The 17699-nt window shown below is 40.7% G+C and overlaps 1 protein-coding gene across 1 annotated transcript in view; it reads left to right on the top strand.

The window, feature by feature from the left end:
• RPS6KA4 (ribosomal protein S6 kinase A4) overlaps positions 1 to 17699 on the top strand; it is a 785184-nt gene that overhangs the window by 353711 nt on the left and 413774 nt on the right. The window contains exon 5 of the mRNA XM_044075810.1: positions 15533 to 15640. Within this exon, the coding sequence (XP_043931745.1) occupies positions 15533 to 15640 (108 nt within the window). The remainder of the gene's footprint in view (positions 1 to 15532; positions 15641 to 17699) is intronic.

The following is a 17699-nucleotide window of genomic DNA, read 5'->3' as shown; positions in this document are numbered from 1 at the left end:
AAATACTTAAAATAATTCAGTAGTACAATTCTGACATCACAGAAAAAAAGTCTAATCTTTCTAGTTTCAAGCTATTTCTAAGAGAAAACACAAATCTACGATAACTTACATATAGAAACAGGCAGAGTGCTGATGATTTGGATGGTCAAGACAAAAATGCTTAATTCTCTTTGTTTTTAAAATCACATTCCTGGTTCCCATTACATCATTCTTCACACTTCCCTGGGTTCCCAGGCTAACAGAAACTACATTTGCATTCTTAACATTTCCTTGTGTTATCTTGCAGCTGATCAGGAAGCAGAGCAATGTTTAAATCTAGCAATTTAACTCTTGGTTAAAGCAACAGAAAGAATGTCTTCATCTAGACAGGCTGGAGCCAACTTTAGATCAAATGGTCACAACATGTTTTACTTGGTCAGTAGAGAGCACTGTTGTGACATTTTTTTGCAGTTCCACATCTAATAGCAGTTTTTTCATTTAAGACAACAAGCCTGTAGCTTGCATTAATATTTAAAAATGACAGAATTATCTACAAATTCTATCTGGCTAGGCTGGCAGCCTTCACCCATCTTCACCCAATCTTCATAGGTACAAAAGGGTTGCATCCCCAAGTTATGTGGAGGCTCTGCTTCATTTGCTGTCCCAAGTAGGGAGTGTCATCCTTTTCCCTTCAACCCCTTTCCTGAAACAACAGTAGGATCACTTTACTTCTGGAAAGGGGAACAAACTTGGCAAAATGGTCTTTCAGTGACTTGGCTACTAATTAAATGGAAGACTGTCACTTCAGCAACATATTTTAGAAACTCATTTGTCTAAGATGTATTAGAATCTGCAGCATGGACTACGGTGCACTCCTTCACCAAAGGCCCAGTTTTTAGTATTTAAAATTGTCCATCTGCTATGGATAACAAAAATCTTACCTGAGGTTTTACCCAAATGTAGTTATTTACTCTTACACAATGTAGTGGGGTAAAATACTTGGTCTATATTTGAGGGAGAGGTCACTGTAAGGGTAGAGATTTTCTCATATGGAATCTTGTACATAGTTGTAACGGTCATTGTGCAACTGTGCAAGCTTCCTGATGTTATGAGTTGTTTTGCATATACTTAAAATTTGGCTCAGCACTGGAGATTTGCCTGCTATAAATACACTTTCCCTGTAGAGGTTGCAGGCTGTAAGAACCACGGAGAGGTTGCATGCCAGTGCTTTATGTATATGGGGGCCTCACAGTACTTTCATCAGTACCTTTGCAGATGCTGGACAAGTATTAGTCTTCACAGGGAAAATGTTCAGCTTTGGGAAAATCAGCCCAACAAAAAGGAAATCGGAAGGTGGGTAAACTTAAATAAAATCATTTACTGTTATAGTTTTATCTGGAAAGATTGCTTGCTGTACTAAATACCTTAAAATGTAGTTTCTAGTAATAGTTCAAGTTTTTGTTTCCTTGCAAATGTGCTTTCCTCATATGGGTGGGAGGAGTAAATAGGAAGTATGAGAGGGGTCCAGCCCTTTATGCGGGGGGGGGGGGGTGCACATTCTACAGGTGTGGGAGCTCCAAATTGAGAAAAGAGGTAGCAAGTGAGAGAGTCCTGGGGGCATGCAGCCAACCCACAACCGTGGGCTATCTGAGAAATCAAGCAGATAAGATGAGCACTCACAAGTTCGTTTCTGACGCTGAAGTTAAATTTTGGTTTAAAAGTATTCTTTTTTTTTAGCAGATGGGAAAGATTCATAAGTTGTCAGTTGCCAACCAAAAATGTCTGAAATTGAATTGTATATGACATTGTTGTTAGTAGAAACCAGAGACTAAAGCTTTGTTTTCCTTTCCTTGATAGCTGGCTTGTAAAGGAAATTCCAAAAGTACCTTTTTGGTAGATGGTCAAAGCATTTTTTTGATATTGTGAAACATATCTGTGGGCATGCACAAGCAAATTCAATAGCATTCTGTCTGTGCCTACTTTGTTTACTGCCCATGGTTAGAGAAAGCCATTCTGCTACAAAGGGAGCCAAAGGATTAACATTATTTTGTAACCTCATGTCCACTGACACCAGACTACACAGTTATAGTAAAACTTCAGATGAAAACCCTTGGTGCATCTTGAGCAAGTTTAAGGAGGAGAGCTCTTCCAATGCTTTCTTTGCTGGAATCCTGAAGATGATGTTGTCTTAATGGCTCAACACTTAAAACCTTTGCCCTTTGGAACAATGTGTAATCTTATTTCCAGCAGTGATGGTTGCAAAAAGAACATATATTATTCCTTTTAAGTCCTGTTTTCACTTAACCTGTTTTTTCCTCGTTTTACTAGTACTCATGAAAAAATGTTAAGTCTGTTTCCCCTCCTGTTTTTTTGTGTGTGAATTTCTTGTTCTGTTTGTACACTGTGCCTCCTTGCCCTTCTTTAGTACTTGACATTCTGCTTCATAATTGCCAGCCCTTTTGTCTTTATATTGGGCAGGTTTCTTTGATGTTGAAGGCTTCTTTTAGTAGTACCTTTGTATGTTAATGGAGTGTGGCTGCTTCAACTGTGGCTCTTTCAAGTGAGATATCTTCCATGCACAATCTGTTTGCAACTGCCTAAGACATGCAATGGTTTTATTTTCATTTGCCATTTTAAAATTCACTGTACATTTTGTTGCTTGGCTTTGCCTCTGTAGTTTGGTTGAAACAGTGATAATTGCTGAATTTGTGGATTCCCCCACCTTGACCTCTTCCACTGTTCTCATCACGAAATAATTTGTGCAGACCTGGCATCCATCCTTCCAATGTGTAGAACTTAAGAATGTAATGATGTAATGTAGTCCTATCTCGCCTTCATTCTTACATGCGGGTTTGGAGCCGATCCTCTGCTCCGACTCTGCCAATTACAAAGCTCGAAGTCTCTAAGTTGGCTTGTGGCAAGGTAGATATCCCATAATGCAGTGGTATCAATCCCCATATCTCGTTTCCCACTTTACAAGTTCATGAGTGCTCTACTTGACCGTGGCTAAGTTTAAATCTTTTTCTACATTTTTTCATATTTGCAGACTGTTTTCTCTCGGTAGTTAGTTAATAGTTAGATAGAATACTGTTATTTAGATATAGGTAGCATTACTGTTAGACACTAGTGTATTCTTAAATTGTTGTCACTGATTTTTCAACTGTTCGGCCGTTTTTCTGTAGGCCTGTTGGTATCCCGTAGTGGTAGTTAGATTATCTATATTTAGTATTTGCTGTTGAGTCCGTGTTGGCTCGTTGCTAGTTTTATAACATGTGTTTGAATTACAGGACTTGCTGTTGTTTAGTCCATTGTGTTGCTGTTTAACCTGTTGCCTTGTGTTGTCTTTTCCTTAGGCTTAGTGAAGCGTTTTGTTCAAGGGCTAGGCCCATTCAAGTTAGAGGACCTAGTCTTTCTTAATATTGCCGTTCTCCTTCAGTTGATATTTCCTTTCCGTTTTACAGGGCTAGGTCCGTTTAAGTTAGAGGACCTAGTCCTGTCTTTGGTTTTCCTGTGGTGTGCTTGTTCTCTCCCCACCCCCCCAATAGTTAAGCTCTGTTTTAGTTAGAGGACTTAACTAATCTCTTCTTTGTCCCTTAGCGTTGTTTTTCCAGCAGTTATGTCTAAAGAATCTAAAGAAAAGGACTGTAAACCTGCAGGTTGTAAAAAATGCCAAAAATGCACACAGAAAATGTCCATAACGGATGGGCATAATGTATGTGTATACTGTTTGGGGGCCATTCACTTGCAGGAGACGTTACTTTTTGTCATTCCTTTAGTTCGAGAGTCCTTCAAGAAATGAAAAACAAGTTGATATTGAAAGGTCTCCTAAAACCATCTTTTGGGGAGGATTTGAGTAGTTCTTCCTCCTCACAGTCTTCAAGGTCTCCTCCTAGCAGGAAAGGTAAGACTGTGAAAAGGTCCTGTACATTGTTCTCCGAGAAATCTGGACCTCCTGAAAAAATTTCAAAAACCACCAAGGCTCTCACCTCATCAGCTCCACTGCCTTACAATTGATATGCCTGTATCGGCTCCAAGTACTTCGGAGCCAAAAAAGGATTCTGTAGCTCAGAGCCAGTCAACAGATATCCCACCAGTCTCCCCTACATTGAGATCACCTATTTTTCAGAGATCTCAATCTCCAACCCTTTCTTCCAGGTCCTCTAGGAGCCTATGGGATGAAGATGTGGTGAGGATGGTGTGCAAACTCTTGAAGGCACCAGGGCTGGCAGATTTGCTCTCTGCTCCTGCCCAACTGGCCTCAGAGCCTCCCAAGTCCTTGCCAACTGCTACTGTTCCTCCTCTGAGCCATTCCGGTCTATCAAAGCCAGAATATTCAGTATCACTTGCAGTAGAACCTTTGGCTCTGCCACCCCAAGTAGCTTTTTCGGAACCAATATCTGCTCCGACACTCTTGTTGCTGTCTGTACTGTCTAGGAGCCAAAGTTCACCAGTCGGCCCCTTGGGGATTCTCGGACCCGAGCCTCTTTGGTTCTGGGTCTACCTCTCGGTGCATCAGCTCGCCTGAGCCCACTCCTACATCGGTGTCAGAGCCAATCTCCCTGGTACCGGTTGTGTCCTCTGAGCCAGGGGAGTCCGCCTTCGAGCTGATGAGTGTGCTGGCCAAATATACAGCTCTATGCAAGAATGCTGATGTTCTCTCCCCCCCCCCCCCAAAGCACCGGCCTCTGTCTTGGTGCCACCATATTCACAGGACAGTAGCGATATACAGCCTCAGGAACACCCTCTGGGTCGCAACCAGTTTCATGCTCTGCCCTTTGGTCTCACTACAGCCCCCCCAAGGTGTTCAAATGCATGTCAGTAGTAATGGCTCACTTGAGACGTCCTGTATTCAGAGTGTTTCTGTACCTGGACGACTGGCTTCTACCTGCCACCACCAAGCATCTACTTAAACAGACCAGAGACTTGACTCTACAAGTTTGTGCTCAGCTAGACATTACAAAAAACTTGCAGAAATCTGCCTTGTTACCCTGTCAGCATGTTAATTTTATAGGCGGAGAAATAGACACTGTTTCAATGATGGCACACCTTCCCACTGACAGAATTGCGAATCTCAAACAGATATTGCTTCTTCTTCTTCCCAAACACAAGGTCAGAGCAAAAGTAGTGCTCAAACTTCCGGGAACAATGGCCTCAACCATAACCTTTGTTCCATTAGCCAAGATGCATGTAAGAATCATACAGTGGTTACTCTTCTCCCAGTGGTCGCTTCAGGAACTTCCTCTGTCTCACCCAATCATAATAACAAACTTGCAAGAAGGATCTTTGTTGGTGGATTTAGTCCGAGTTAACCATCGGGAGACCTTTCATCCCACATCAACCTGTTACTGCTCTGAACACTGATGCTTCTCAGATAGGGTGTGGGGGGGTATTACCTGAGAAAGACAGTCCAAGGCATATGGCAGGAACACGAGGTCCATTTGCACATCAGTGTTCTAGAGATGAGCAGTGCTTCTGGCGTTGCAAGCACTCCACAACTCTCTACCTGTAGGGACTATTGCAATCCAGACAAAGTCAGTGGTATGGTATATAAACAAACAAGGAGGAACCAGATCATATCCACTTTGTCAAGAGGCTCTGAGGGTTTGGCAGTGGGAAATATCTTCCCAACGCTTTCTAGTCGCGATCCACATCCCGGGAATGTCCAGTGTGATAGCCGACAAGCTCAGCAGGACAATTTTGATGCCTCACGAATGGTCTCTGAATCAGAATGTAGCGGAAGAGATCTTCCACAAATGGGGCCAGCCTTGCTGCAATCTTTTTGCCACCCCTATGAATTCCAAATGCAGCAGCTACTTTGCCCTGATCCCCCTCCCGGAAGAGACGCACTTGCTCGCAATTGGCCCTCGGGACTTCTGTATGCTTTTCCCCCCATTTTCCCTCATATCAAAAGTCATTCAGAAAGCAAAATCCTTAGGAAGCAAGATGATTTTCATTGCTCCATACTGGCCTCGGCAGATTTGGTTCCCCTTTCTCGGGCCTCATCTACTGGAGGATCCATGGATTCTGGACCCAGTTCCAGATCTGCTGACACATACGTCAGGAACGTTCCATCCCTCTCTCCACACCCTCAACTTGACAGCTTGGCTGCTCCACTTCCAACCTTAGTCAGGCTTCAGGATTTCACTCCAGCAGTAAAACATATCTTGATATCCTCTCATAAGCTTTCTACCAGAAAACTATATGCTAGTAAATGGAAAAGATTTTCTTTTTGGGAGCAGACCAGAAACATAGACCCCTTCACTGCCCCAATGTCCTCAATTGTAGACTTCCTTTCAGAACTCTCCCAACAAGGCTCAGCTGCTGCCACAATTAAAGTTCAGCTAGTAGCCATCTCCGTTTTCCACTTAGGACAGCATGCACCTAACTTGATGGCACATAGACTGTGTAAAGCCTTTTTGAAAGGTACTTCATTACTGAGACCTCCATTTAAAGAACCTGTCCCTCCTTGGGATTTAAATTTTGTCCTTTCTCACTTAACCTCACCACCCTTTGAACATTCATCCACTTGTGATTTAAAATTTCTCTCTTGAAAAGCGATTCTTCTGGTAGCCATAATGTCAGCTAGAAGAGTTTCAGAGCTACAAGTGCATTCAGTCAAGTCTCCTTATTTGATCTTCCATAAAGACAGGGTTTCTCTTCGAACTAACCCTTCCTTTGTTCCTAAGATTTGCTCCCAATCCAATATTAACCAAACTGATGAACTTCCAGTATTTTTCCCTAACCATATCAACAAGGCAGAATACAACCTTCACCAACTTACCTACGTCCACAGAACTAAAGAATTCAGGAAGTCAGACCAGTTATTCATATCCTTTTTGGAGGCAAGAAAGGGTATGCCAGTCTCTAAAATCATATTATCTAATTGGCTTTCTAATTGTATAACTTTTATATACTTTTCCAATAACAAGGGACTTCCCTTCAAAGTTAGAGGTCACTCAACCAGATCAGTAGCAACATCCACTGCCTTTCAGTTCAGCATTTCTATGGACAGTATTTGTGCAGCCGCAACTTGGGCAAGCCCATATACTTTTATTACTCATTACAAAGTTGACTTGGCCTCCAGGGACAGAGCTTCCTTTGGTTCCACGGTGCTCGAGTGTATTCCCGTGAGCCACCTGAGAAAAAGGTGCTAGGGACGCTGTCCTGCATGTAAGAATGAAGGCGAGATAGGACTACATAACCTAAAGAAGTTATGTACTCACCATAACGTTCTATGTTTGTAGTCCATCTCGCCCTTCATTCTTATGAACCCTCCCACCTACCCCTGTCCATGTAGTCCTAGAGGACCTGGTAGGATAATTTTGCTCCTTCCTTATGTTGGATACCTTTCACAACTGTTTCTCCTTTACCTGAGGGTACAGTATAACTATTTTCTATTATAGTTAGCAGCAAACAAGATCTGAGGATTGATACTACTGCATAATAGGATACCTACCTTGCCACAAGCCAACTTGGAGACTTCGAGCTTTATATTCGGCCGAGTCGGAGCAAAGGATCGGCTCCGAACCCACATGTAAGAATGAAGGGCGAGATGGACTACAAACATAGAATGTTATGGTGAGTACATAACTTGTTTTTTCTAGATTTTTATTTATTTTTATTTTTATTTTACATTTGTTGACCGGGAGGATCCGACTGGATGCATGTCCATTTTCAGCGGAGGCCCGGGGAGAAAAGCTCCAAAACACAGGTTACAAAACACTTAACTAAACAATGAAGCAAAATATACATTCAAAATAAGAGCATTCTAACTTATTCTTTCTAATTTATTTTAAATGTAAGAGGAGTAGGATAGTAAGGAGATGTAGAATATTCATGAGTTATAGACAGTTATTACATTCTAGAGTGGACTATCCCGGGTTTAGGCAATGGCAACTTCGCATTGAGCCCAGATGAGTTTTTAGCTTAGCTTTAAATTGACTTAAAGTAGAGATGGATATAATATCATGGGAAGTTTGTTCCAAATTTTACCTGCAGCGTTGGAGAGAAGGAAGTCTCCAGCAGAGTTATTAGTTTTGAGTGATTGGATTAGGAGGCGGTTGGATGACCTCAATGGGCGGGGATTATTACAAAGGGGAAGTAGTGCTTTGAGGGAAGGAGCATATTCAGGGTTATATATGATTTTGTGAGTAAGGACTAGTAGGTTGAAAGTAATTAGGTTAGGAAGCTCAGACCAGTTGAGTTTGGCTAAATTGGTACAATGATGGGTCCTATATGGGGACCCAGTAACAAACCTTGCAATATGATTGTAGCATTTAGAGAGTTTGTTCATGACAGTTTTACTTATATTGTGAAGTAAGGGGACAGTACAGGAGTGATGAGAGGATGTGTGTCTGGGCAATGGCCTTTTTAGCTTGGGGGGTCAGGAAGCTTTTTATTTTATATAAAGAGCCTAGCTTTTTGTTAATGGTCTTAATTATTTGGCTTGCGTGTATATCAAATTTTAGTTTGTTGTCTATGGTTACCCCTAGTAATTTTGTCGAGAGGTCTGGAGAAATAATGGTCCCATCCTTTGCTTGGATAGTAAAGTTAATGGGGTAGGACTTTTTTGTTGGAAGAAACAACAACATTTTAGTTTTTGGATTGAGAATCAGGCGACGACTGGAGAGCCAGTTTTCTATTTTGCTGAAAGTAGACTGGGTTAACAGTTGTAAATCTGAAGGGGTAGTACCAGAGCAGATTAACGTGGAATCATCTGCATATTGTATACAACTGGCATTAGGAGTAACTGTATGCAGATCATTGATAAAAATGGAAAATAATAGCGGCCCTAGAATAGATCCTTGAGGTACTCCTAATGTATTGGGTAGTAGCTTAGAGAGTTTGGTCTGCCATAAAACTGCTTGTTTTCTGCCAGATAGATAGGAACTAAACCATTGTACAGCAATGGTGTCAAGACCTAGTGAAGGCAATGTATTGATTAAAAGTTTATGATCCACCATATCAAAGGCCTTTGACAGATCCAGAAATAGTGCTGATGAGAGATTGTTATTATTACGATGGGAGTTTATGGTATTTGAAAAGACAAGGAGGGCTGAGGTGGTACTGTGGAGAGGTCTGAAACCATGTTGGGTATCAGCCAGTAGTTGGTTGACTATTAGGTGTTTCATGAACTGTTTCTGAACACATTTTTCCATTATTTTTGCTAAAGGGGAAAGTATGGATATGGGCCTATAGTTAGAAAGATCAGTGGAAGTGCCTCCCTTGTGGAGAGGAATTACATATGATATCTTCCAGATCTCGGGGATTATGGCCTCTGCTAAGGAGCGGTTGATGAGGATTGACACTGGGTAAGCAATTACGTCAGCTGTTTTTTGCAAATATTCAGCTGGGAGTTGGTCGGCTGAGAGTGTGGAGGGTTTTAGTTTTTTAATTAATTTACATATAACGGAAGTTGCAACAGGTTGAAAGGTAAGTAGGGGAATATTTTTTAGTGTTCGAGGGTCAGAGGTATGAAGGCTAGGTGGTAATTGATTAGACAGAGTTTGTATTGTCTCAGTGAAGAAGTGGTTAAAACTATTGGAGACATCGTCAGGATTTATCAATGAGTGTGGCAGGGGCAGGGGTAGTAGTGCGACCAGGATGAAGAAGTTGATTTAGTCCAGCCCAGAATTTTTGTGGACAGTTTTGGTGGTCGGTTTGTAATTTACAATAGTATTGTCTTTTATCTAGTAATATTTGCCTTTTAGTTTCATTCCTAAGTTGTCTGTATTTACTTTGGTCCAAAGGGAGTTTGGAAGTACGCCAGACAGACCACGCCTTGTTTCTAAGTTTTATTTTCAATCTTGTTTCTTTTGAAAGCCAAGGAACATCTACAGCTTTGGTTTTCTTTGAACGAGTGGGTGCATGAAAATTAAGAATTTCTAAGAATTTTTTGTTAAAGTAAAGCACAGCTTCCTCTAGGGGTAGATGTTTTAGTAATGTCCAGTTACATGAAGATAGTTCTAGTTGTAATTTAGTTAAGTCAAGTTTCTTTTTGTTTCTAACAGTTCTGATTGTGGGTTGCATGGGAATGGCTATCTTATACTTAATGATGTAGGTGAGGTGGTGGTCACTTAAACTATCGGGGAGAGTACCAGATGTATAGTGATCAGGGTGCTTATTTATTAGTACCCAGTCAAGTATACTGTCCTTCTGGTTAGGTTTCCCTAGCCTAGTTGGAGTATTAATAGTTTGCTTGAAAGAGTAAAGGTTAATATGTGAGGAAGGAGCTGAGGGGGCACAGGTATTCCAATCTATGTTAAAGTCTCCGAGAACTAAGGTCTCTTGGGGGAAGTGAGTTGATATCCAGTGAAGGGTGTTTTCGAGGGTTTCTATATTATTTCCTGGGGGAATGTACAAGCAAATAATATAGATACATTTATTGCTGTTAATCTGAAGCTTGGAAATTAGTATTTCTGCATTGTTAAATTGAGGTGGTTGCAAAACATCAATAGATACAGTTAGATCAGATTTATAGAGTATGGCTACTCCTCCTCCTTTCCTGGGAACTCTGTCTCTACGATGTATATTGTAACCTGGGATTAGTATCTCATTATCGGTAGTTGTGGGTTTTAACCATGTTTCAGTTAGACACAAGATCTCAGGGGAAAGGTCTACTAGTACCGCATGAAGTTCATGTACTTTGTTGTTTATGCTTCTGATGTTCAGATGACAGGTTAAAAGAGAGTTAGTAGGACGGGCAGTAATGGGGTTGGAACTAATATCAATGTTGGGAGAGGACTGCTGGTCAATGCTGGTGGGACCAGGGTTGGGGTGTATATCACCATGAGGGAGCAGATTAAGTCTAAGTTTGGAGATAAGTTTTAGGAATTTATCTAAAATTTTGTAAAATTGTTTGAGTTTGGGGGTTTTATTTCTATTTGCGGTGGTTGGGTAAGGTGGCAGTAAACAGGAGGTTGATTCTTCCCAAGTACCATAAACATGAAAGTAGTTATTGAATTTACTTCCAATTATATTGGTCCCTGATGTGGTAGTAGAGAGTAATACCAGGTTTTGTGTTTCATACGATGTTGTGAAGTAAGAGGTTAATAGCAGTGGAAGAAGAAAGAAATACCACATGTTTAAGTACTTGTGATATTGGGCGTAGAAAAATGCTATTACCGAAAGAATAGATGGAGAGGAATAGATGATTCAGAGAATGAGAAGGAGGGGGAGAGAGCAGGAGTGGGTAGAATGCAAGGAAGGTGGAGTTTCAGGGGTTGGGTGGGGAAATTTTGGTTACAGCAGGGATTGGACCAGTTTTTAGAGGAGTGGTTTTATGACTATAAATGTAGAGGTAGTGGGGGCAGGTGGGAATAGGGGGCAGGGAGGGCCGAAGAGAGCCCGAGCGAGGGCTTAACGAAGGGCTACACACTCAACAAAGGTAGATAGCTCTTTATTTTTGGGGAAATTCAGCAGGCTATACAGCCTTATTTTGCTTTTAATTAGTACTTTACAGGCACCAATTTACAGCCTTGTTAAGCTTTAGTTATGATTTTCAGGCACCAGATATAAGTCCGTTGCAAGTCCAATTTAATTTTAGGTGAAGTCTAAGACCTAGAACTAATAACACCTGTAAAAGTAAAACCTTGGATCCTAAAAGGCAGAGAGCAACTGAAGGTAAACGGTACTTTTTTTAACCACCTGTATGTTTAAACAGTAGAAAAGCGGCGTTCTCGCTTCAGAGTCTGTAAGGGGATTTAATTGTATCCTCTCATACAGGGGACAATAGGGCTGCGAATCAGGAGCCACCTAGGATGAAAGAGGGAGGTCAGGAATAAGGTTAGAAGGCAGTGAAAAGACAGTATATGTAATCTTTATACATTGAGTACAAGTAAACTGCACAACCAACTAGCGCCTAAGGCAGTAACAATTGGTCTTCTACTCTAGTTAAAAGTCGCTAACAGTAGACAGTAGATGTAGTATTTATACCTTGAGTACATGTAAAATACACCACTATACTAGAGCCTAAGGCAGTAAACAATGGTTCCTCCACTCTATTTGAAAGTCGCTAACAAATGTTCGAGCATGCAGTTGAATACTAGCATAATTTGTTAAGCATGATTAGTTATAGCATTAAGTTTAAAAGGGTTACTGCCGCTTTTGCGACATTACAGTACTGCATCCAGGAGTAGCCGAAATACACATTAAAACAAAACTGTTTCACCACTTCTAGCGTGGTTAGCGCTATAACAACAGTAAGATACTCATTCAGGATTAGCTAAATGAGAACGTAGCGGGGCTACACACTCAACAAAGGTAGATAGCTCTTTATTTTTGGGGAAATTCAGCAGGCTATACAGCCTTATTTTGCTTTTAATTAGTACTTTACAGGCACCAATTTACAGCCTTGTTAAGCTTTAGTTATGATTTTCAGGCACCAGATATAAGTCCGTTGCAAGTCCAATTTAATTTTAGGTGAAGTCTAAGACCTAGAGCTAATAACACTTGTAAAAGTATAACCTTGGATCCTAAAAGGCAGAGAGCAACTGAAGGCAAAGCGGTACTATTATTTAACAACCTGTATGTTTAAACAGTAGAAAAGCGGCGTTCTCGCTTCAGAGTCTGTAAGGGGATTTAATTGTATCCTCTCATACAGGGGACAATAGGGCTGCGAATCAAGGGAGCCACCTAGGATGAAAGAGGGAGGTCAGGAATAAGGTTAGAAGGCAGTGAAAAGACAGTATATGTAATCTTTATACATTGAGTACAAGTAAACTGCACAACCAACTAGCGCCTAAGGCAGTAACAATTGGTCTTCTACTCTAGTTAAAAGTCGCTAACAGTAGACAGTAGATGTAGTATTTATACCTTGAGTACATGTAAAATACACCACTATACTAGAGCCTAAGGCAGTAAACAATGGTTCCTCCACTCTATTTGAAAGTCGCTAACAAATGTTCGAGCATGCAGTTGAATACTAGCATAATTTGTTAAGCATGATTAGTTATAGCATTAAGTTTAAAAGGGTTACTGCCGCTTTTGCGACATTACAGTACTGCATCCAGGAGTAGCCGAAATACACATTAAAACAAAACTGTTTCACCACTTCTAGCGTGGTTAGCGCTATAACAACAGTAAGATACTCATTCAGGATTAGCTAAATGAGAACGTAGCGGGGCTACACACTCAACAAAGGTAGATAGCTCTTTATTTTTGGGGAAATTCAGCAGGCTATACAGCCTTATTTTGCTTTTAATTAGTACTTTACAGGCACCAATTTACAGCCTTGTTAAGCTTTAGTTATGATTTTCAGGCACCAGATATAAGTCCGTTGCAAGTCCAATTTAATTTTAGGTGAAGTCTAAGACCTAGAGCTAATAACACTTGTAAAAGTATAACCTTGGATCCTAAAAGGCAGAGAGCAACTGAAGGCAAAACGGTACTATTATTTAACAACCTGTATGTTTAAACAGTAGAAAAGCGTGAGAATGAGATTAAGTAAGATGAGAATGTGTAAATGCTCAAGCTTACATGTTACGATTGCAAGCCACCTGTGTGTATTGCAGTGTAGTATTGTAAATTAATACTTTGTTTAGCCAGTGCAGGTAAACTCTCTTGTGTCTCCATGCAGCTTTCAAGAGAATTTTCATCTTTTATTGTTTTTTTGATGAAAAAAGTTGTCATTTATAATACAATATTGTGGCTCTGTATAATTTCAACACTACTTCTGTGTTGGTGGCACTAAAATCCTAGCCTGTCTCATTTTCCTCTGCTCTGAGAAGCATATCTGTATAAAGCAACATGATTCTTTGTAGTATGAACCATAGAAAGTTTCCAACAATTGCATTTCTAGTTTCTCCTTCCGTGATGTTATGTCAGCTACAGCTCACCTTCTTTTTCACCTTCACTGTCCCTGCTAAACAAATTGTAAAATGCAATTATAGCATTTAAGTCTTGGGATTCCAGTATTGAAAGTTTTCCCCAAATTGTGGGTTCGAAATCAGCAGTTTTTATCCTAGTAGCAACAAGTCATTGACTTGTTAGCTAAGCTGATGGGAGCTGCAGTATCACTGCAACTTTTTTTCTTGGTGTGAACCTTAAGTGCAATGTGTTGGTTCCACATCTTCAGAACACCTCAAAAATGCAAAATGATAGCAGGCAGAATAAGTTAGTTTTGCTTTATATGCATACTGTGTGCATATGCCCATCTCTGGTATGTTTGTTAATTTTTGCTGTAGGCTGCTGCTGTTGGGTTGGGCAGCTTCTGTGGCAGCTTGGCTTTCTTGAGCCCAGCTCTTGATGCAGTAGACACTTTTTGCATGTTAATATGAGCCAGGGTTACCAGCGCCCCTTATACTGGCAAAAATGGGTGTTAGTCATTAGGGGAGGGAGCTAGAGTTACTATTGCTGCAAGAGCAGGTTGGCTTTGCCTAACTGGGTATGGCCATGCCCGATTATATGTGCTGGTATCAGTTATGTAGGGTATAAGCAATGTAGCATGGTCAATAAACATCCAAGGCACAGTCCCTGGAGTGGCAATGTCTCCTAAACCTTTCAACATATCTGTCCCAGCCACTGCTCTTCGCTGCAGTCTCTGCCACTATCGGCACATTATCCATATCCCTCCTCAGAGAAAAAGAAGTAGGCAAAGCCTTGTAACTTTTTCTTCCCTGCGGGCCAGCTCCAGGTGCTAATTGAACTTGAGCCGTGTTGGTCCTAATCAAGCCTTAATCCCTTCTCAACCACAGAGTTGGCCCAATTCTTGTTCTTTCACTAGTAGCTTTAAGTAGTTAAGTCTCCATATGCTGACAGCTGTGATTTAAATCATTTGATAGTTGCATTAGAATTCTCCAGTGTAGCTTTTTTCAAGTTTATAGGCTAAGCCTGGAGTTGATGGGCACAAGATCCATTTTTTGTGTGAATGGAATGTTTTTTTTTTTTTTTTTTTTTAATAGTCAAAAAAAGTACAGTAATAACGTAAATGCGCATGGAGAATTTTTAATGTTTTTTTTTTTTTTTTTTTTTTTTAAGTATCTGTCCATTGAAAGCAAATCAAAGACTTGTTAGTACAAAGACAAAAAAGTTGGTACCAATTTACACAAAGTGAATTAACTGCATTATCTTAATGGCTGAATGTCATTTCAACATACAGTAGGAATGGGGCACTTTTCGCTGTCTCCATTTTGCCAGTTTACATGTATTGGTGATGTAACTGTAGACTGCTGTTTAAAACTTCTGTCTGACATAGAAAGGTCAAGGTATGTGGTATTGTTACAGTCAAGTGCCAAAACCGACTGCTCATGCTTGCAGTAGTTTACAATAGAGAAGCAGTTGAATGAGTAGGTGTGGGTGGTGTACTTAGTCAAGAAGCACAGCTAATACTGTAGTTGGTCTAGAGTGCAATTCTTACATTGCCTTACAATCTTAAGAAGGAAAAAGGACCAGTAGTATTAGACATAGCTGTCATGTAGGGGTACTTACGGCAAAGAATGCTTTCAAACTACATGAAAACAATTTCATTACAAATACCAAGTCTTTGTAATTGTGGCAAGTTTTATTAGACAGCAGGATTGTTGTAGTTAATATTTGTTTTTCTTTTTGCTTTTAGCTGGGTATTATTTATCGGGACATCAAGCTAGAAAACATTCTTTTGGACAGTGAAGGACATGTGGTTCTGACTGACTTTGGCCTCAGCAAAGAGTTTGACACAGAGGAGGTAAGAAGACAGATTCAAATAGTAACTTTTAAAATTAGCCTTTCACCAATAGCCATCATGTTCTGTATGTGTAATAACTCATTAACTGTCCTAAATTAGTTCATTGCTTCAAGTCCTTTCATTTTATTAATAAAATATGTAGGTCAGGAGAGATCGAGTTTGTGGTGGTTAATGCATAGATCTAGCTGCAACGACCCTCGTTATTGGGTCTTAAGTTATGCATATCCATAAATCAAAACTCCGTATAATTTTCAGCAAAGTTCTATGTCTGGAGGTGTCCACACATCTGGCAGGTTCACAGAGCTTTTCCTCTGTGATTTGCTGCTCACATAGTTTGGAACGTGATATTTGCTGCTGTTGGTTACGCCCTGCATTCTGATGTCTACATCTCATAATAAAGGTCCTTGTGGCATTCAGAATAAAGGCTTGCATCATCCCTGCCTGTTTTGTCTCTGAGGAGAGCACAGTGTCAAAAATTGCCAAAGGTGCTGCAGATTCATCTGTGGCATTTAGTGTCAGAGGAGGTAAATGCTGAAACTGTTAAGTAGTTTCTTCAGGATGGCAACATATGTGGTAGCTTTTGTTGAAAAGACTAACAGAAAAATCCTTTTCACAGGCTCAAGCATTTGTTGGAACACCTGCAGGTTGGAGTGCACTTTTGGAGGCCATGTCCAGGCTTAGATCTCCTTGACATGAGATCGGTGTCAGGCAGGCTGTATATTTCCTTTAAACAGGTATATACTCTCTCTTGACTGGTGAGGGAGTTTAGTCCAAACAAATCCTGAGCTTTGGTTGGGAAATGTCGGAGATTTGACTTTGGCTTCACTTTGTTTGGGGTGGACATGCCATGGTTCTTGCAACATCTTTCCTTTGGATAATCATATGAAGCCCTTGATAAACCAACCTAATCCTGGAGCTCATTTCTTTGAATCCCTTTGCTGTGGATCAGCATTACTTAGGAAAACACAAAAGAACCACCACAAACAAACAAATGAAGGCAGAAGCAGAGTAAGGGAGCACAATATATGCCAAATAAGTCTGAAAACAGTAAAAAAAAAACGCTTTATTCCACTGCATTGTTAAAAATAATAAGACATTCAAATTAAGCGCTTTCGTCTCTGCCAAGTCAGCAGAAAGTGCTTAATTTGACTTACTTGGCAGAGACGAAAGCTGTTAATTTGAATGTCTTATTTTTATTTTTAACTGTGCAGTAGAATAAAGCATGTTTACTTTTTTCCAGCTTATTTGGCATATATCGTGTTCCCTTGCTCTGCTTGTGCCATCATTTGCTTGAGCATTACTTAGGACTCCTCCTAAGTAAGCGTCTTGACCTGCAGGTTCCCAGTCTGAGTGTCCACCATGTCATCTGAGTCTGAACATCAGGCACTTGTCTTAGATCTGATGGGAGCTTGTAATGTTTATGCAGGACTAGGGAGCTAGGCCTGAAAATCTTCCCAGAGTGGTCCTCTACCCACTCTGATGGATGCTGATTTATGCTCCAGAACTTGTTCTGTGTCTGGTGAAACTTGCCATCAATGTCAGATGTATATACCTCTCAGATTGTGTCCAGGAGTAGTGGAGCTGTTTTTTTGTTGCTTCCTGGATTTGGAAGCTTTAGAAACCTATAACTCTGAACTGAACATGGATACTGTTGCCACTCCCCCGTTCACTTCTTCCCTGTATGTTGCCCGTTTCACAGGTGCTCTCAGGCTCATGAGAAGAGTCTTAGGTTAGTTCTTGGCTTCTGTTTCCCTTCCATTAGAAGTGCTGTACACTGTATTTGGAGAGGAATCCCGAGGAGCATTCTATCTTTTCTGACCTGAAGCATGTAATTAGGGATGTCATGTTGGCAGCCTGGCAACAACCAGTCCCAACCTTATTATCCTCAAAGGCGGAATGCCTTTAAGTCAACACTTGAATTGCATATCATTTTAATCATTCTGATGGTGACTCGTGTGTAATTTCTAGACCAGCATAGGCTATTGCGATCACAACAGCTTAGTGACATAGCAGTGAATACGTTCTTTAGAATGTTGAAATGATGTAGCAAGAGAGTCTG

This window comes from Protopterus annectens, chromosome 6.part1 (genome assembly GCF_019279795.1).
Source record: "Protopterus annectens isolate FY-2018-M chromosome 6.part1, PAN1.0, whole genome shotgun sequence".
Lineage (NCBI taxonomy): Eukaryota > Metazoa > Chordata > Ceratodontiformes > Protopteridae > Protopterus > Protopterus annectens.
This window is presented reverse-complemented; position numbering and strand designations above follow the sequence as displayed.